Below are 20953 nucleotides of genomic sequence, written 5' to 3'. Positions count from 1 at the left end.
TAGAAGCTCCATCACTTTGCGACATTGTCACCTCTACACAAGGCTTTAGGGTTTGCTGCAGCAGGGGCAGAGGGCACAAAGGATCATGTACCTGCTCTTAACCACTTCTGCCTACAGAAGCGACATGTCACTTCCATTCAGATTGTGAGACCACGTCTCAGTTCAAGAGGGTAAGATCCCAAACCAGGAGTGTCAGTGAGCACTGATGTGTCCCCAGGTTTAAATAGCTACACATGCATGCACAACACATTAAGTAACCTATTTTATAACTTCACACTGGAAAAACTTGCTCTTTAAAGGAGCTCTGGCCAGGCATGGTGGCTCACCCCTGTAATGCCAGCACTCTGCGGGGGCTGAGGCGAGAGGATTGCGTAAGTCCAGGAGTATGAGACCAGTGTGGGCAGCACAGCAAGACCCTGTTTCTCTGTCTCTGTTTAAAAAAAAAAAAAAGCCCTTTGTAGATTTTTTGTTAACAAAGGACATTTTTAGATATAAGTGGGTCCTTGCCCTTTGTTTTTTCCTATCTGGAAAGACTGGGCTTCCAGGTTATTTTCTTAAAGAAATGCACATAACCACTGCAGGAATTCCTACTTAAATTGATTACAGTGGACCCAAACACACTCATCCTTCAAAGCTTTCAATGCCTTGGGGCACTGTGGGGGGTCCCCTTGAGTCACAGTGATGCATCAGATCTCTTATGCATCCCAATGATTACTGGGGTGCACAAGTCTCCCTGGATGTCTTGCTTCCCTACACCTTCAGCTGGCACCCAGAGCTTCCTAGTCACAACCAAAGCACTGGAGGTTGAAGGTGCCAAGCCAACAAGGGGGCCACACAAAAGGTCACCAACTCCAAGGCTCTGTGGAAGACTCAGAGGCCACTGACTCCAAGAAAAGACTTCTGTGCCCTCAGAAGCCCACCCCTCAAGCACAGCCACAGAGTGACCAATGCTGTCAGAGAAGGAAAGCAATATGCTGATGAATAAACTATTTCTCTCAAGTAACACTGGCTCAATATTCAACCCATAATAATTTCCCCTTATAATAGTCAGGATGTATAAAAGAGACAGTCCTAAGCAGGGGCAGGAGAGCACAGCGATTAGAGCATGAGCAGTGGAGATGACACAGGTCTGCCACTTGGATGGCTGTGCGACCCTGGGCAAGCTACCTAACTATCCATGCCTTGGCTTCCTCATCTGTGAAGAGGGTGACCCACCAATCTCATGAGGCAGCTGTGAGCATTCCATGAATTCACACATGTAAAGCGCTTAAGGAAACGGTATCTGGTACACAGTCATCAATCAATGTTATTTTTATTAATTCTTCTTGTGTCTTTGTTTATTGACTTTTTTTTTTTTTTTTTGGTAGAGACAGGTTTCACCATGTTTCCTAGGCTGGTCTCAAACTCCTGAGCTCAAGCAATCCTCCTTCCTCAGCCTCCCAAAGTGCTGGGGTTACAGGTGTGAGCCATCACACCAGGCCCTTCACCATTTATTTTTAATTGTTCTGCCTTTACTGTTCTACTTCCTCTTCCTTCCCTCCCATCATGAGCAAGCACCAACTTACCAGAAGCTATTTCTGAAAGACACTGGGGAAGTCCAGGAAGAACGAGAGTGATGACCTAATTAGGAAGATTCCTACTTTAAAGGAGAGACCACAGACTGAGACACTGGACTGGTGGTCATGGTTCCTACACAAAAGGCCCCCAAGGAGTGTCTATGTCCCCTTTCGTCCCCATCGGCAATGCGTACATCGGGGTATGGGACACTGGTACCAAGCCGCTGTATCAGGATGGTAGCCCTGCACTGGATTTCACTGTGGCTGGCCCTTAGAACACTGTTTACAACCTGGAGGCAGCAGCAGGCTCTAATGCATGGAAATGCCTGATTTTTTAAAAACCAAAACACCTGGTTATAAAACGCTTAGCAACCATCTTGACTGCTTCATCTTCAACCCTATTCATCTCTCTTCAGAAGTGATTCCTCCAACATAACCCTCCCCGCTTCTTGACACTCCCCAAAAGAACTGGTTCCTAGATTTTTATGTTTCATGAACTAATAAACTGTTTTATAAAATGGGGACTGACCTAGTATTGCCGAGTTTTTATTTTGCCAAGTAAGGATCTCAGAAACTTGATAGAAAGGCCACTGTCTCAGGGTTCAACCATTATACAAAGTTAGCTTCATGCCAGTTCTCTACATTTATTTTCTCATTTCCCTTCCTCACAGTAAAAAAGTAGTCCAAAATACTGTGGACCCCAAGCTGGTCTCGAACTCCTTGGACTCAAGTGATCTGCCTACCCCAGTCTCCCAAACCGCTGGGCTTGCAGGCATAAGCCACACTGCCTGCCCCCTAGATTTTTAATGTGAAAGCTAAAGTCATCAATTGAAGATCTTTCTTTTTTACTACAGGCATTCAGTGCTATATTTTCGCTTTCCTCAAGCATGCTTTGGAGGCATATGTGTGTCTTCCTTTTCATTCCATGTGAGCTACTTTGTAATTTCACTTGTTGTTTTTTTAGAGAGGGGATCTTGCTCTGTCACCCCGGTTGGAGTGCAGTGGCACGCTCATAGCTCACCGAAGCCCCAAATTCCTGGGCTCAAGCGATCCCACCATCTTGGTCTCCCAAAGTGCTGGGATTATAGGTATGAGCCACCACACCTGGGTGTTAACATTTTTTTTTTTTTTTTTTTTTTTTTTGAGACAGAGTCTTGCTCTGTCGCCCAGGCTGGAGTGCAGTGGCGCAGTCTCGGCTCACTGCAAGCTCCGCCTCCCGGGTTCACGCCATTCTCCTGCCTCAGCCTCTCCGAGTGGCTGGGACTACAGGCGCCCGCCACCACGCCCGGCTAATTTTTTTTTTTTTTTGTATTTTTAGTACAGATGGGGTTTCACCATGGTCTCAATCTCCTGACCTCGTGATCCGCCCACCTCGGCCTCCCAAAGTGCTGGGATTACAAGCGTGAGCCACCGCGCCCGGCGGTGGGTCTTAAAGCGTGGGTCTGCTGATGATGAATTATCTCAGCCTTTTTTTTTTTTTTTTTTTTAAGAAACAAGATCTCCCTTCCTTCCTTCCTTCCTCCCTCCCTCCCTCTCTCTCTGTCTCTCTCTTTCTTTCTTCCTTTTCCCTCTGTGGCCCAGGCTCCCATCTACTCGGCTCGCTGCTGCCCCGCACCGCAGACTCCCTCTTGACTGCCAGCGCTCGCCGCCTGCTTTTTCTCCTTTCCCTGTAGGCGCGGTTTCGCCATCTTGGCCACGCTGCTCTCCAGCTCCTGACCCCGAGTGCTCTGCACGCCTCCCGAGGTGCTGGGACTGCAGACGGAGTCTCGCTCACCCGGGCTGGAGTGCGGTGGCGTGGTCTTGGCTCGCGGCAGCCTCCGCCTCCTAGCCGCCTGCCTTGGCCTACCAGTGTGCTGGGATTGCAGCCCCTGCCCGGTCGCCGCCCCGTCTGGGAGGTGAGGAGCGCCTCTGCCCGGCCACCCATCGTCTGGGAAGTGAGGAGCGCCTCTGCCCGGCCACCCAACGCCTGGGAAGTGAGGAGCGCCTCTGCCCGGCCACCCATTGCCTGGGAAGTGAGGAGCACTTCTGCCCGGCCACCCATCGTCTGGGAGGTGAGGAGCGCCTCTGCCCGGCCGCCCCGTCTGGGAAGTGAGGAGCACCTCTGCCCGGCCGCCCCGTCTGGGAAGAAGTGAGGAGCGCCTCGGCCCGGCCGCCCCGTCTGGGAAGAAGTGAGGAGCGCCTCGGCCCGGCCGCCCCGTCTGGGAGTGAGGAGCGCCTCTGCCCGGCCGCCCCGTCTGGGAAGTGAGGAGCGCCTCTGTCTGGCCGCCCCGTCTGGGAAGAAGTGAGGAGCGCCTCTGCCCCGCCGCCCCGTCCGGGAAGTGAGGAGCGCCTCTGCCCGGCCACCCCGTCCGGGAAGTGAGGAGCCCCTCTGCCCGGCCACCCATCGCCTGGGAAGTGAGGAGCGCCTCTGCCCGGCCACCCATAGCCTGGGAAGTGAGGAGCGCCTCTGCCCGGCCACCCATCGTCTGGGAAGTGAGGAGCGCCTCTGCCCGGCCACCCATCGTCTGGGAAGTGAGGAGCGCCTCTGCCCGGCCACCCATCATCTGGGAAGTGAGGAGCGCCTCTGCCCGGCCGCCCCGTCTGGGAAGAAGTGAGGAGCGCCTCTGCCCGGCCACCCATCATCTGGGAAGTGAGGAGCGCCTCTGCCCGGCCGCCCCGTCCGGGAAGAAGTGAGGAGCGCCTCTGCCCGGCCGCCCCATCCGGGAAGTGAGGAGCACCTCTGCCCGGCCACCCCGTCCGGGAAGTGAGGAGCCCCTCTGCCCGGCCACCCATCGCCTGGGAAGTGAGGAGCGCCTCTGCCCGGCCACCCATAGCCTGGGAGGTGAGGAGCGCCTCTGCCCGGCCACCCATCGTCTGGGAAGTGAGGAGCGCCTCTGCCCGGCCACCCCGTCTGGGAAGTGAGGAGCGCCTCTGCCCGGCCGCCCATCGCCTGGGAAGTGAGGAGCGCCTCTGCCCGGCCACCCATCGTCTGGGAAGTGAGGAGCACTTCTGCCCGGCCACCCATCGTCTGGGAGGTGAGGAGCACTTCTGCCTGGCCACCCATCGTCTGGGAGGTGAGGAGCGCCTCTGCCCGGCCACCCATCGTCTGGGAAGTGAGGAGCACTTCTGCCCGGCCACCCATCGTCTGGGAGGTGAGGAGCACTTCTGCCTGGCCACCCATCGTCTGGGAGGTGAGGAGCGCCTCTGCCCGGCCGCCCCGTCTGGGAAGAAGTGAGGAGCGCCTCTGCCCGGCCGCCCCGTCTGGGAAGTGAGGAGCGCCTCTGTCCGGCCGCACCGTCTGGGAAGTGAGGAGCGCCTCTGTCCGGCCGCCCCGTCTGGGAAGAAGTGAGCGCCTCTGCCCGGCTGCCCCATCCGGGAAGTGAGGAGCGCCTCTGCCCGGCCGCCCCGTCCGGGAAGTGAGGAGCCCCTCTGCCCGGCCACCCATCACCTGGGAAGTGAGGAGCGCCTCTGCCCGGCCACCCATAGCCTGGGAAGTGAGGAGCGCCTCTGCCCGGCCACCCATCGTCTGGGAAGTGAGGAGCGCCTCTGCCCGGCCACCCATAGCCTGGGAAGTGAGGAGCGCCTCTGCCCGGCCACCCATCGTCTGGGAAGTGAGGAGCGCCTCTGCCCGGCCACCCATCGTCTGGGAAGTGAGGAGCGCCTCTGCCCAGCCGCCCCGTCTGGGAAGAAGTGAGGAGCGCCTCTGCCCGGCCGCCCCGTCTGGGAAGAAGTGAGGAGCATCTCTGCCCGGCCGCCCCGTCTGGGAAGAAATGAGCAACGCGTCTACCCGGTTGCCCTGTCTGGGAAGTGAGGAGCGCCTCTGCCCGGCCGCCCCGTCTGGGAAGAAGTGAGGAGCACCTCTCCCCGGCCGCCCCATCTGGGAAGAAGTGAGGAGCTTCTCTGCCTGGCCGCCCCGTCTGGGAAGTGAGGAGCACCTCTGCCCAGCCGCCCCGTCTGGGATGTGGGGAGCGCCTCTGCCCGACCGCCCCGTCTGGGAGGTCTACCACGGAGGCCAGAAGCAATGTGGGGGCTGGACGTGGTGGCTCACGCCTGTGGTCCCGGCACTCTGGGGGGCCGAGGCGGGTTGATCACTTCAGGCTAGGAGTTCGAGACCAGTCTGGCCAACATGGCGAAACATGAAAAATACAACAGACAAACCAACCAACCAACTCAGTGACAACAAAACAGGTCTACCCTGGAGTCATACTCTAATTTTTTCTATTTTCCTCCCTTTCTGATCCTTTATCCCACTTTCTTTTTCTTCCTCTTCCTTCTCCTTCTTCTTTGTCAAACAGAGGATTGAGTTATTATCACTGATCCATATAAAGTCCCTCTCTCATTTATTTTAATTCCCACCCCCCATTTCTATTCCCCGACTTCCCATGTGCAACCTTCCTAATATGTTTGATACACATCTTTTTGTTTGTATGTATTTTTAGAAAATGTTTATTGTTTTGTGTGCAAAAAAAAAATTAAAAAAAAAAAAAAAAAGAAACAAGATCTTACTCTATCACCTGGGCTTAAGTGCAGTCTCCACCTCCTGGCCTCAAGTGATCCTCCTGCCTCCCAAGTAGCTAGGACCACAGATGCACGCCACTATGCTCAGCTAATCTTTGACTTTTTGTAAAGATGGAGTCTATAAAACATAGCCAGTTTGGCTATGTTTCCCAGGCTGGACTGGAACTCCTGGGCTCAAGTGATCCTTCCATCTTGGCCTCCCAAAGTGTTTGGATTACAGGCGTGAGCCACCACGCCTGGCCCTCTTTCAGCTTTTTTATATCTGGAAACTTTACTATTTTGCCTTTGAAAATACTTTGGGGTGGGAGGAACGACAACATAAAAAGGTATTTTCACCTGGTAAAGAATTTTAGATGGATAGCTTTTTCTTTCAGTACAGTCATGCAAACTGCATAATAGCACTTCGGTCAACAGTGGACCACTTATACAATGGTTGTCCCACATGATTATAATAGAACTAAAAAATTCCTATTGCCTAATGTCATGGCTGTAGCATCATAGTGAAAAGCATTACTCACATTTGTGGTGATGTGGTATAAACAAACCACTGCAAGTTGTATAAAAATGTATATTAATGTCCTAAGCCTTCACATTCACTCACCACTCACTCGTTGACTCACCCAGAGGAACCTCCAGTGCTGCAAGCTCCAATCATGGTAAGTGCCCTATACTGTACTGTTTTTTATCTTTTATATTGTATTTTCACTGTACCTTTTCTATGTGTAGATACACAAATACTTAACATTGTGTCACAACTGCCTACAGGACTCAGTACAGTATCATGCTGTGCAGGTTTGCAGCCTAGGAGCAATAGGCCTTACCACATAGCCCAGGCGTGTAATAGGCCGTACCACCTATGTTTGTGTAAATACACTGATCTTCGCATGACAATGCACTTGCCTAACAACGCGTTGCTCAGAAGGTGTACCTGTTATTGAGTGACATTACTATATTGAGTGACATTACTACATGGCATGACAGCGTTAAAGATGTTGCTTCAAGGCCAGGCGCAGTGACTCAAACCTGTAATCCCAGCATTTTGGGAAGCCAGGGCGGGTGGATCACCTGAGGTCAGGAGTTCAAGACCAGACTGGCCAACATGGTAAAACTCTGTATCTACTAAAAATACAAAAATCAGCCAGGTGTGGTGGCGGGCACCTATAATTCCAGCTACTTGGGGAGCTGAGGCAGGAGAATTGCTTGAATCCAGATGAAGGTTGCAGTGAGCGGAGATTGTGCCACTGCGCTCCAGCCTGGGATACAGACTGAGACACCATCTCAAAAAAAAAAAAATTAAAAAAATAAAGATGTTGCTTCACTGGCTTCTTGCTTTTCTTTTAAGAAACCTTCTGTTGCCCATATCTTTGTTCCTGTGTGCACAATGTCTTTTTTCCTCTGGTTGGTTTGAAGGATTTTTTTTCTTTATCACTGATTTTGAGCAATTTGATCACTGAGTACCTTGGTATAGTGCTTCATGTTTTTTATGCAGGAGATTAATTAAGCTTCTTAGCAGTGGGTTTACAGTTTTCACCAAGCTTGTAAAGTTTCTGGCCACTATTTCTTCAAATTTTTTTCTCTCCTTTCTCTTCTTTGAGGACTTTAATTATCAGTATAATAGGCTGCCTGAAGTTGTCCCATAGCATAGTGATGCATTTATTTATTGACAGGGTCTCACTCTGTTACCCAGACCAGAGTGCAGTGGCTTGATCATGGCTCACGCAGCCCAGGCTGGAATGCAGTGGCGCGATTTTGGCTAATATATCACGTGATTATCATAATATCATAATTATCAATATAATGGGCTGCCTGAAGTTGTCCTATGGCATAGTGATGCTTTTATTATTTATTTTTTGATATCTAATATCACTACTAAGAAAACTCACCCCCTCCAGCCATCCCTCCCCATCTTTCCCCCTTTATCACACAGCTCCCCGGAAAAGCTACCTGCATTTCCTCTCTCCACTTCTTCCTTGAGCCCTCACCATTAGGCTTTTGCCCCCACCACTGCAGTAAGCCACTCCTGTCAATGCTGATCTCATGTCACCAAATCCAATCGCAGATCAGGCTTTCTTCTGCAACAGGCCTTCTTTAGGTGGCTGCCTTGACACCTTTTCCCAGCAATCCTTCTAACTCATTGCCCAGGTCCTGACTCCTCTGTCCTGACTTGTCTGCTGGGAGAGTCTGCTGCAAGGCTCTAGGTACCACCTGCCACAGCCATGGTCAGATACAGGCCCTGACCTCTCCCTTGAACTCTATCCCCTACCCACCTGGATGTTTAACAGGCACCTCAGTATGTCCAAAACCAAACATTACTTCTCCTGCCCCAAAGCACTTGCTCTTTCCACATCTGTCCCCATCTCAGTATCTGGCAACTCCATTCTTCCTGTTGCTCAGAAAGTAGTTTGTGAATCCAGAATCACACGCTTCTTCTCATCTCCACAGCTGCTGTCCCGGCCCGAGCCACTGTCATCTCTTGCCTGGATGACCTTGGCAGCCCCTAGCTGGTCTCCCTGCTTGCCCACCGCAGTCTGTGCTTGTCACACAGTCAGAGTGACATGATGACACACACATCATGCCATTTCTCTCTTCTAAAGCAGCCATTGGCATCCGTTCACGTCTCCTTGTCAGAAACATCCCCTATACACCCGGACTGTGCACACACAGCCACAGGGCCTCATCTGCGGCTATTCCCTCACTGGAACCATTTTCCTCCTTAGTGCCCTGAGCACGTGACATCATGTGTTTCTTCATGTGTTATCTGCCTCCCCTACCAGAATGTAAAGGCCAGGAGAACTGCAATGGCCTCAGCATTCACAGGTGTTATTGGGCATAACAGGTACTCAAACTGTTAAAATGAGTGGCTGGAAAAAAGTGTTAAATAAGCAAACAGTATTGCTATAAATGCTCTAATACCAACAGACACACTAACTGATCAGGATGGACCCTATATGCACGACTGGCTGAGAAGCCAGACTCTTAATTGTTTGGGGCAGAAAAGGGTAGAAGAAAATCCTTCTAGACATGAGCTAACAGATCTTTCTCAGTACCCTCAACTCTTTTTTTTTTTTTTTTTTTTTTTTGCTTGTTTTGTTTTTGAGACAAAGTCTCACTCTGTCACCCAAGCTGGAGTGCAGTGGTGCAATCTCAGCTCACTGCAGCCTCCACCTCCTGGGTTCAAGCGATTCTCCTTCCTCAGCCTCCCGGGATTACAGGACGTAATCCCTAACCTGGGATTACAGGTGCTCACAACCTCGCCTGGCTAATTTTTGTCTTTTTAGTAGAGATGGTGTTTCACCACGTTGGCCAGGCTGGTCCTGAACTCCTGACCTCAAGTGATCTGCCTGCCTCGGCCTCCCAAAGTCCTGGGATTACAGGCATGAGCCACCACACTGGCCAGTACCCTGAGCTCTTAATATTATAATCATCATGGGGCTAGTCATCTAGAAGATGTCACTGACCGAGCACTCACCATGTGCCAGGAACATTCCACATACCTGGGCCTCACCACAATCCTACAGGGAAGACACTCTAATCCCTACATCACAGATGAAGAAACAAACTCAGGAGTGTTACACAACTCACCCAAGCCAGAGAATCTGAAAACTCACCTGAGACCCGGGTCTCTATGAAGGCTGTCCTCTGCAGCAGTAAATCACAATACAAAGGGGCTGAGGCCTAAATGAGAAGTCTTGCTGGTAATGGGACAGTTTGGTTCCGGCATCCTGGCTCTTGGCCCCTGTTCACTGACTGACACTCTAGAAGCTGGCTCTCAGTGTGGCACGAGATAGATGGCTTACCCACTCTCATGCTGAAAGGACCCCTGCCAAAGCACAAGCACACTGAGACCAAAGTCCTGTGGCGTCATCTCTGGGTGAAGAGCACTGACTTAATCTGTCAGCTTTTGAGGTTATATTTCAATAAACATTTTCCCTGCAGATTTCACTCTGGAAGGAAAAGTGTTCTAATGGAGGAGGAGAGAAAGGAGGGGAATGAAGAGGAGGAGAAGTTGCAGCAGCAGGAGTCTGAAATGAGGTCCTGTCTCCATCGCTGTTAGCACAAACCTGACAAGATGACCCATCTTCCATGCCTCTTTCCAAGGCTTCCTCCATGAAAGTGCCTCAGGTGCTTTCAGCCTGCCCAAAGATACCCCTCACAGTTCAGGCCTGTCTGCCAAAGTCACCATAGAAGGCGGACACTCCCTTGGGAAGGGACACTGTGGCTGAAAGGAACTAGGAACCAAGCAGAGATACAGGATGCAAAGTCCTAATAAAGCAGAAGGCAGTGGCAAAGCACCAAGTCCCAGTGTGGCCAGTCCCTGGCTGGAGTGCAGCATTGATAAGGTACACTGAGTTAGGAAGAGAAGAACCAGTACCAGTTGGATGTGTGTGTGTGTGGGCAGCTGTGGCATCATAAACAAAGCCAGCCCCGTGCCTTGTCACAGTCCTAGCACAGACTGTACTGAGGGTGGAGCAAAAGGAAAAAGGAGATGGATGAAGCAGACTTTAACCACAAAAGCTAGCTCAGAACTCCCTCCCATCTTCCTAATCTGTAAAGTAAAGATGAAGAGATACCATGCAGGGACACTTAGTGGGTGAGGTTGATACTGAACCTCGGGAAGGCTGACACTGAAGAAGACAGATGTTAACCTCAGCCACCCACCCTTCTGAGTTAGGGGGAAGCCATTAGCAACCTTGGATAAAGTATCTTCTTTGGGTCAAGGAAGAACTAGGTGTGATGACTGTGTTCTGTGGCATTTATGTGTGAGGGTGATCTGGCTATGAAACCTCCCATGCAGCCCACTGATCTCTGTCAATCCAGCAGATCTGGCCTGTCGGTTGGGAGTTGGAGGATAAAGACTAGGTAACACACAGACCGTGTACATCTCATGACTGCCTTCTCAGGGTCCAAATTAGACCAGTCGTGCCTTCAACGCACATTCCCAAGAATTCCAGGGCTAATGAAAGGCCCACAAAATCCCTCATTTGGGCCGGGCACAGTGGCTCACGCCTGTAATCCCAGTACTTTGGGAGGCCGAGGCGGGCAGATCATGAGGTCAGGAGTTCAAGATCAGCCTGACCAACATGGTGAAACCTCGTCTCTACTAAAAACACAAAAAATTAGCCAGGCATGGTGGCGTGCACCTGTAATCCCAGCTACTTGGGAGGTTGAGGCAGGAGAATCACTTGAACCTGGCATGTGGAGGTTGCAGTGAGCCAAGATCATGCCACTGCCCTCCAGCCTGGGCAACAGAAGGAGACTCTGTTTCAAAAAATAAAAAAGAAAGAAAAAAAAGACAAAAAATTAGCCGGGCATGGTGGTGGGTGCCCGTAGTCCCATCTACTCGGGAGGCTGAGGCAGGAGAATCGCTTGAATCTGGGAGGCAGAGGTTGCAGTGAGCCAAGATCATGCCACTGCACTCCAGCCTGGGTGACAGAGTGAGACTCTGTCTCAAAAAAAAAAAAAAAAAAAAAGAAAAAAAAAAACCACTCATTTGCCCAGTACCTCCTCATACCAGACACCATGCAAAGCAAAACTGATCTGGTTCCTCAAGGAGTACAGAGTTGACCTATGAATGAGATAAATATTTACCTTTAAAAATTACCTTTCAGCCCAGAATTTAAAAACAAAAAAACTGGTTTGGGGTTTTTTTTGACCTCCAAAATTGTTCTCATCTGAATTACTTACCAATGTTAAAAAAGTTGGCAATACTACACATACACATACAAGCACACACACTAAGACAAAAAAACTATATAAATAAACAAAAGGCTGGGCGCACTGGATCATGCCTGTAATCCCAGCACTTTGGGAGGCTTAGGCGGGTGGATCACTTGAGCTCAGGAGTTCAAGTCCAGCCTGGGCAACATGGCAAAACTCTGTCTCTACAAAAAATACAAAAATTAGCTAGGCGTGGTGGTGGGTGCCTGTAGTCCCAGCTACTTGTAAGGCTGGTGTGAAGACCATTTGACCCCGAGAAGCAGAGGCTGCAGTGAACCATGACTGCACTGCAGCACTCCAGTCCGGGTGTAGAGCCAAACCCGATCTCAAACACAAAACAAAACAAACTAAAAAAACACCAGCTAGTCTTTTCCAGAAAGACTGGACGATCTGGCCACTCTGGGACCACATTCCTGCCAGGCAGCAACAGGACAGGGTGTGGTAGCTGCTGTCCCCTTTAGACAGAACCTGTTCTCTCCACTTCTCTGCAGCCCTCAGCATCCCCCCAGAACTAAAAAGAGATAAATATTTTCTTTGATGGAACACAAAATATGTGTGTGTGTGTGTGTGTGTGTGTGTGTGTGTGTGTGTGTGTGTGTATATATTTCCCCACTTCAGTGTATGTATGGATATTAGATATATTATTGACTAGCCTAAATCAAGAGGAAAAAGCAGGCCAGGCACGGTGGCTCACGCTGTAATCCCAACACTTTGGGAGGCCAAGTCGGGCGGATCACCTGAGGTTGGGAGTTTGAGACCAGCCTGACCGACATGGAGAAACCCTGCCTCTACTAAAAATACAAAATTAGCTGGGTGTGGTGGCACATACCTGTAATCCCAGCTACTCGGGAGGCTGAGGCAGGAAAATCGCTTGAACCTGGGAGGCAGAGGTTGCAATGAGCCAAGATCATGCCATTGCACTCCAACCTGGGCAACAAGAGTGAAACTCCGTCTCAAAAAAAAAAAAGAGGAAAACAGAGGAAAAACCCTAATTACAAAAAACAGGGAACAAAACTAGGGAAATGGCCATAGCTACAGAGGAGAAAAGGTGAACTAAATTGGTAATTTTATATGAATACATAAACCGCCAAAACTGAAACCAGGACATAGCAAATTCTAAACAGGTCAATGACGTTGAAGACACTGTAGTAGTTACCGAAGTGCTATATTCTGAAACAGCACTGGCTAAGGTGGTGGTTCGTGCATATAATCCCAATACTTTGGGGGACAGAGGTGGAAGGACTGCTTGAGAGAGAAGTTCGAGACCAGCCTAAGCAACATGGCAAAACCTGTCTGTGCCAAAAAATTTAAATAAATAAATAAATAGAAAGGCACCAGGCTTAGACAGTTTTACAAGAGAATTCCTACCAATTTTTAAACAAATAATTTAAAAAATTCTTAAGCTGGCTAGTAGAATAAAATGGCCGGGTGCGGTGGCTGACGCCTGTAATCCCAGCACTTTCAGAGTCCAAGGCAGGCGGATCACAGGTCAGGAGATTAAGACCATCCTGGCTAACACGGTGAAACCCCGTCTCTACTAAAAAAAAATACAAACAATTAGCCGGGCGTGGTGGTGGGCATCTGTAGTCCCAGCTACTTGGGAGGCTGAGGCAGGAGAATGGCGTGAACCCGGGAGGCAGAGCTTGCAGTGAGCCAAGATCACGCCACTGCACTCCAGCCTGGGCGACGGAGCAAGACTCCGCCTCAAAAAAATAATAACAATAATAATAGAAGTTTAGAATAAAATGTTTTATAAGAAACTTTTTACAAAGCTATAGAAAACACTAAAATAACTTGAAGGCCAGGCATGGTGGCTCACGCTTGTAATCCCAGCACTTTGGAAGGCCAAGGCGGGCGGATCACGAGGTCAGGAGATCGAGACCATGGTGAAACCCCGTCTCTACTAAAAATACAAAAAATTAGCTGGGCCTGGTGGCGGGCACCTGTGGTCCCAGCTACTCGGCGAGGCTGAGGCAGGAGAATGGCATGAACCCGGGAGGCGGAGCTTGCAGTGAGCCGAGACTGCGTCACTGCACTCCAGCCTGGGTGACAGAGCCAGACTCTGTCTCAAAAAAAAAAAAAAAACAACTTGATAAAGGTTGCATAAGAGAAAATTACAGACTATTCTCACAAATAATGATATAAAATTTCTTTTTTTCTTTTTTTTGAGATGGAGTCCTGCTCTGTCACCCAGGTTGGAGTGCAGTGGCGCAATCTGGGCTCACTGCAAGCTCCGCTTCCAGGGTTCACGCCATTCTCCTACCTCAGCCTCCCGAGTAGCTGGGACTACAGGCGCCCGCCACCACGCCCGGCTAATTTTTTTTGTATTTTTTAGTAGAGATGGGGTTTCACTCGTTAGCCAGGGTGGTCTCGATCTCCTGACCTCGTGATCTGCCTGCCTTGGCCTCCCAAAGTGCTGGGATTACAGGTGTGAGCCACTGTGCCTGGCCTCATGATGTAAAATTTCAAAATAAAATATTAATAAATAGGCCAGGTGTGGTGGCTCACGCCTTATAATCCCAGCACTTTGGGAGGCTGAGGCAGGCAGATTATCTGATGTCAATAGGTCGAGTCCAGCCTGATCAACATGGCAAAATCCTGTCTCCACTAAAAATTCAAAAGTTAGCCAGGCATGGAGGCACGTGCCTGTAATCCCAGCTATCCGGGAGGCTGGGCCAGAGAATTGCTTGAACCTGGGAGGCAGAAGTCGCAGTGACCCGAGATCGCGCCACTGCACTCCAGCCTGGGTGACAGTGAAACCCCATCGCAAAAAATAATAAATAATAAATAGAATCTGGCTATACAATAAGAGAGTTTATCCCAGGAATACAATGATGATTCAATAATATAAATCCATTACTATAACTCATTATGTTAACAGATAAAAGAAGAAAATCTCTATGATCATTCCACAGATATACACTGGCACTTGAGAAAACTCAATCACCATTTTTTATTTTAAAAACATCAGTGAGGGAGCAGGAACAAAAACAAAAAGCTCCCCACAACATTAGCAACACAACCCAGCATGGCACTTAATGGCAAAAACACTAACAGCATTCTCATTAAAGTCAGGAATGAAACAAGTTACTCAGTGTCATCCCTATTATTTAACTTTGTTCTAGAAATACAATGCAATCAGAAAATAAAAAGAGGTCAGACATGGTGGCTCATGCCTGTAATCCCAACACTTTGGGAGGCTGTGACAGGCAGATCACTTGAAGTCACGAGTTGGAGACCAGTCTGACCAACATGGTGAAACCCCATCTCTACAAAAAATACAAAAATTAGCCATGCTTGGTGGCATGTGCCTGTAATCCCACCTCCTCGGGAGGCTGAGGCAGGAGAATTTAGGTCCGGCACGGTAGTTCACCTCTAGCACTTTGGGAGGCCCGGGAAGAAGGACTGCTTGAAGCCAGAAATTCAAGACCAGCCTGGGGGCAACATAGTGAGACTTCATCTCTACAAAAAAAAAAAAAAAAAAAATTAACCAGGAGTGGTGACATACACCCAGCATCTCAGCTGCTAGGGAGGCTGATGTGGGAGGATCGCCTGAGCCCAGGAGGTCTGGGCTGCAGTGGGCCATGATCATGCCACTGTGCTCCAGCCCGGGTGACGGAACTGTCTTAAAAAAAATTGTTTAAAAGTATTCCAGGCCGGGTGCTGTGGCTCACGCCTGTAATCCCAGCAATTTGGGAGGCCAAGGTGGGTGGATCACGAGGTCAGGAGTTCGAGACCAGCCTGGCCAACATGATGAAACCCCGTCTCTACTAAAAATACCAAAATTAGCCAGGCGCGGTGGCGGGCGCCTGTAATCCCAGCTACTCAGGAGGCTGGGGCAGGAGAATTGCTTGAACCTGGGAGGTGGAGGTTGCAGTGAGCCGAGATTGCCACTGCACTCCAGCCTGGGCAACAGAGCGAGACTCCTCCTCAACAACAACAACAACAAAAACAAAAAAAACAATCCTTCATCCTACAAAAAAAGGAGAAGAGGGATGGATGATTCAAAATTGGCTAAACACTGAAAACTTTTAAGTGATGGATACATGAAGGCTCATTAGCTTGTCTTCTCTACTTCCACGTATGTTGACAATAAAGAGTTTAAAAAATGTGCAGAAGGATCCAAAGGAGGATCATAAAAGACACAAACGAGCCGGCTCTGTGGCGCAATGGATATTTGTTCTATGGATATTTGTTCATTCAACAAGTATTTTCTGCCACCTACTACGTGCCAGGTACTGGAGATACTTAAGTGGAGAAAACAAAGCTCCTGTTCTGATGGCGCTTCCATTCTGGTTGCGGGGGAGGCACACGAGAAAAAATTACAATCTCGAGTAAGTGATAATAAGGTCGACGGGGTGGGCTGGTCTAAGAAGGCCTCAGTGAGGAGGTGATGGTGGCGCAGAGCCTGAGTGAGGAAGAGAAGAAAAAGAAAGCTCAAGGATGTCTGAGACAGCCAGCTGGGAAGGAAGACAACCTCGCAAATTTGGTCTTTGCTTTTTACCCCTAACAGCCTTTTGCTTATCCAAAGGATATGGACAGCACTGGAATGTCTCTCTTTGTCCCGACACGAAAATAAAAATTAATCGGGTCATTTTAATACAGTACATTCTTCAAGGAAGGTGCCAGGTCGCCGTTGTTTCCCCAAACGTTGTGTAAAACAATTCGATTTTTTCTTTTTCTTTTCTTTTTTTTTTTTTTGAGACGGAGTTTCGTTCTTGTTGTCCAGGCTGGAGTGCAATGGTGCGATCTCGGTTCGGCGAGATCTTGGCTCACCGCAACCTCCGCCTCCCGGATTCAAGCGATTCTCCTGCCTCAGACTCCCGAGTAGCTGGGATTACAAGCATATGCGCCACCACGCCTGGTTAATTTTGTATTTTTAGTAGAGACGGGGTTTCTCCATGTTGGTCAGGCTGGTCTCGAACTCCTGACCTCAGATAAACTGCCCGCCTCGGTCTCCCCAAGTGCTGGCATTACAGGCGTGAGTAACAGCGCCCGACAATTTGATTTTTTCGAAAGAATTTTCCAATTTATCTAAGCGTTATGCCATGTCTGTTAATAAAAGTGTATTAAAGTTAAATCACGAGTTTTTAATGCAGATAAATCTTTCCATAGCAAAAAGAACAGATTAGTTTCACAAAAGATATTGATCAGATGCTACATAATTTTACACACAAAGACACAAAACTATCACTCTCCGCCCTTCTGTCAAACCATCCACTTAGAAGTGTCTATAGTTTAATTTCATGATCTTTTAAGCAATGAAGTTGAAATTCTACTTTTCCTTAGGAGCGATTTGCATATTTTACACTCAAGTGGCCAGCGTCAACTAAGGGCATTCCAGATGGTCAAAAAAGAACTGCCTCTGCTACAACGCCTGAGATCACCAAATAGTCACTTCTTCAAACCACCACGAAATAGCAAGGCTTCAAAGCTGTCAGAAATGCTACGTTCTACAAACAGCCAGATAATGAGGAAACCAGCAGATGGGAGGAGAAATGTGTCCCTATGAAACATGTTCCCATCTCAGTTTTGAAAGTGGCTTTATATAAATGCATTCATCTTCTACCCAAAGGGAGAACGCCAATAACCAAACGACTCAGGACTGCAAGGTGATTCCCAAGAAGGTGAACTTGTGCGGACAGATTTCAAGTACCACGAACCACCACCAGCAGAGCGAAGGACAGGTTTCCCTCCGACAGCTGCGATGCTCCGAGTCCCTCCTTCCCCTAGCACCCCGCGGCCCACTGAAGCCCTTCCCCAAAGGTCCCCGAGTTCTAAGTGACGCACGCCCCCGACCGTAGTTACCGGGGAGAGCCGCCAGTAAGGCTCCGCGCACGCAGCCCAGCCCGAGAGGCGCTCGCCCGGGCGCTCGGTGTGGGGCCCGATGCAGAAGAGGAGGAGGTCCGAGTGGGCCCCAGCGCTCTCAGGGTCTGGCGCCGGCCCCTCTGCCTCTCGCCTCTGCTGTGCCTGGCGTCCAGGGATCTCCCAAGGACTCCCCACCCCCTACCCTGCTCTCCCACGCGGGGTCATGACTTCGGGCGGCGCCAAGCCCCCAGCGTAAGGGTCCCCCCCGGCCTCCCTGGGAAACGGTCGGGGTGCAAGGCTAGGCTGGGAGTGCCTGCGACAGGGCGGGAGGAGGACACAGGGGGTCAGGGGCAGGGCAGGACGCTCCCGCCGCGGTGCCTGGGGAAGGGAGCGGGAGTGGGGCCGCTGCGGGCCAAATGCGGGACACAAGCGCGGACGGGGGCGGCTGCGGATCGGGCGGACGGCCACTCTGGGAGGGGCTGGAAGGTACGGGGGCCCCCTGAGGGACGCACCTGCGCCAGATGAGGAGCCCCCAGCTCCGCGCGAAACCTCACCTGCCCAGCGCCCGCTTCATTCCCGCGTCGGCTGCGCAGCGCGGCTCGGCCGCCCCCGGGCCCGTCAGGCGTAGGTTCTGCTTCAGGCGGCAGTCGGCGTCCAGCGCCGCGGCGGCCGAGCCGGAGGAGGACGAGCCCGGGGCGGCGCAGCGCTCATGCTCCAAGGCGACGGGCTCGGTCCGCTTCCTCATGCCGCGGCCGACAGGGCCGGCCGCCGACGGCGCCCGCTGGCCTCGCCCGCTGCCTACGCCGCAGTGCCGCCGCTCACAGCCGCCGCCACCAGGAGCCCGGAGCCCGGAACCCGCCGCTCCTCACATCCCAACCCAGGCCGCGGCGCCGGCTACGAACCGGCGGCGGGGGCCCGCCGGCCAGGCCGGCCAATCAGCGCCGGGCTCCCGCCGGCCCTGCCCTCCACCCACCCCCGGCCCCGCCCCGCCCCGCCCACCTCCTCCCCGGTTCCGAGGAGTGCCCGCCCAGCATCCCCAGCGCCACCCGCAGCCATTTTGTGGGAGGGTGGACGAAGCTGCAGCGGCGCGTCATCTGCAGGGCAGGGCTCTGGGCTCCATCCCGAGGCTGCAGCTGTCCTCGCTCGGGCGCTCGGTGTGAGGAGCACCCGCTCCCGGTCGTGCCCCATTCAGTGGCCCGAAAGGGGTGGCCCAGCGAGCCAGAGCCGCAGCGCTGGGCCCCTCGCGCTTCTGCGAACGGAAACCCAGAGGTAGCAAATCGCAGTTCCGTTCTCGTGATTTTTTTTTTTTTTTTTTTTTTTTTTGAGACGGAGTCTCGCTCTGTCGCCCGGGCTGGAGTGCAGTGGCGCAATCTCGGTTCACTGCAAGCTCCGCCTCCCGGGTTCACGCCATTCTCCTGCCTCAGCCTCTGCAAGTAGCTGGGACTACAGGCGCCCGCCACCACGCCCGGCTAACTTTTTTTGTATTTTTAGTAGAGACGGGTTTCACCGTGGTCTCGATCTCCTGACCTCGTGATCCGCCCGCCTCGGCCTCCCACAGTGCTGGGATTACAAGCGTGAGCCACCGTTCTCGTGATTTTTAATTCTTTTTCCGCATGGACTTTGCCTTTAAAACTATGCTTTCCTGGCCGGGCGCGGTGGCTCACGCTTGTAATCCCAGCACTTTGGGAGGCCGAGGCGGGCGGATCACGAGGTCAGGAGATCGAGACCACGGTGAAACCCCGTCTCTACTAAAAATACAAAAAATTAGCCGGGCGCGGTGGCGGGCGCCTGTAGTCCCAGCTACTCGGAGAGGCTGAGGCAGGAGAATGGCGTGAACCCGGGAGGCGGAGCTTGCAGTGAGCCGAGATAGCGCCACTGCACTCCAGCCTGGGCGACAGAGCAAGACTCCGTCTCAAACAAAAAAAAAAAAAAAAAAAAACTATGCTTTCCGGTCGTCAATTTTTAATTTGAAGCAAATGTATATACTCAGTGTTTACTTTTGGGCCGAACATATGGAAATGAACTGCTTGAAAAATTTACTTTTTACAAACCTGTATTAGATTTTAGATTTTTATAAAGCAATTAAGACTACCTGATGGGAGGAAAATCCATTTCAAAGATAAATTCGCCCTTATGAAACCCAAATTTAGTACTAATTCAACCCATCCTAAAAAGAGAAAAGGAAAGAATAAAGGGCTGTTTCACAAATTTAGTTTTATAACTTTGGCTTTCTTCAATATGGCATTCATTTTATAGATGATCTATAACCAAGAGAGATATTTGCTTACTTATTCCAAAGTAACTTTAGAAATTTCAATATTCGTCACTTTGAAAACTATTGGCAATTGATAATTTAAGGTCAGTTGGAAATGCGTTTAGAAATTCAACAGCTTTTTATATTAGTTTTTTTTTTTTTGAGACGGAGTCTCGCTCTCGCCTAGGCTGGAGTGCAGTGGCGAGATCTCGGCTCACTGGAAGCTCCGCCCGCCAGGTTCAGGCCAGTCTCCTGCCTCAGCCTCCCAAGCAGCTGGGACTACAGGCGCTGGCTACCATGCCCAGCTAATTTTTTTGTATTTTTAGAAGAGACGGGGTTTCACTGTGTTAGCCAGGATGGTCTCGATCTCCTGACCCCGTGATCCGCCCACCTCGGCCTCCTAAAGTGCTGGGATTACAGGCGTGAGCCACCGCGCCCAGCTGCTTTTTATGTTAGTTTTGTAATGATACTTTGAAACTGCAAAATAATTTATTGACCATATTACTAAGTAGTACAGTCTGCATTCATAATTGTGTCAATATCTCCAGATATACTTTTTAAAAACATTATGGGCCGAGCTCAGTGGCCCATGCCTGTAATCTCAGCACTTTGGGAGGCGGAGGTGGGTGGATCACTTAAGTACAGGAGATGGAGGCCAGACCAGCCTGGCCAGCATGGTGAAACTCCGTCTCTACTAAAAATACAAAAATTAGCCGGGTGTGGTGGCACAAGCCTGGGTGACAGAGCAAGACTCTATTTAAAAAAAAAAAAAAAGTTTGGGCGAGGTGGCTCACGCCTGTAATCCCAGCACTTTGGGAGGCCGAGGGGAGCGGATCACGAGGTCAGGAGATTGAGGCTATCCTGGCCAACGTAGTGAAACCTCGTCTCTACTAAAAACACAAAAATTAGCCCGGTGTGGTGGCACAAGCCTATAATCCCAGATACTTGGGAGGCTGAGGCAAGGAGAAACGCTTGAACCTGGGAAGTGGAGGTTGCAGTGAGCTGAGATCACACCATTGCACTCCAGCCTTGGGGACAAAAGCAAACCGGTCTCAAAAAAAAAAAAAAACATTCGCATGGTGACGCGTGCCTGTATTCCCAGCTACTTGGGAAGCTGAGG

The 20953-nt window shown here is 50.7% G+C and overlaps 1 protein-coding gene across 2 annotated transcripts in view; it reads right to left on the bottom strand.

Annotated features, from left to right (window-relative positions):
* Nucleotides 1-18615, bottom strand: part of ABHD12 (abhydrolase domain containing 12) — a 98338-nt gene extending 79723 nt beyond the window's left edge. For both annotated transcript variants that reach the window (XM_030826581.1, XM_030826580.1), the window contains exon 1: nucleotides 18134-18615. In XM_030826581.1, the coding sequence (XP_030682441.1) occupies nucleotides 18134-18324 (191 nt within the window). In that variant the 5' untranslated portion in view covers nucleotides 18325-18615. The remainder of the gene's footprint in view (nucleotides 1-18133) is intronic.
* Nucleotides 18616-20953: the final 2338 nt, after the last annotated feature.

Source organism: Nomascus leucogenys, chromosome 13 (genome assembly GCF_006542625.1).
Source record: "Nomascus leucogenys isolate Asia chromosome 13, Asia_NLE_v1, whole genome shotgun sequence".
In the NCBI taxonomy this organism is placed as follows: Eukaryota; Metazoa; Chordata; class Mammalia; order Primates; family Hylobatidae; genus Nomascus; species Nomascus leucogenys.
The sequence above is the reverse complement of the archived record's forward strand: the minus strand, read 5'-3'. Positions and strand labels throughout refer to the sequence as shown.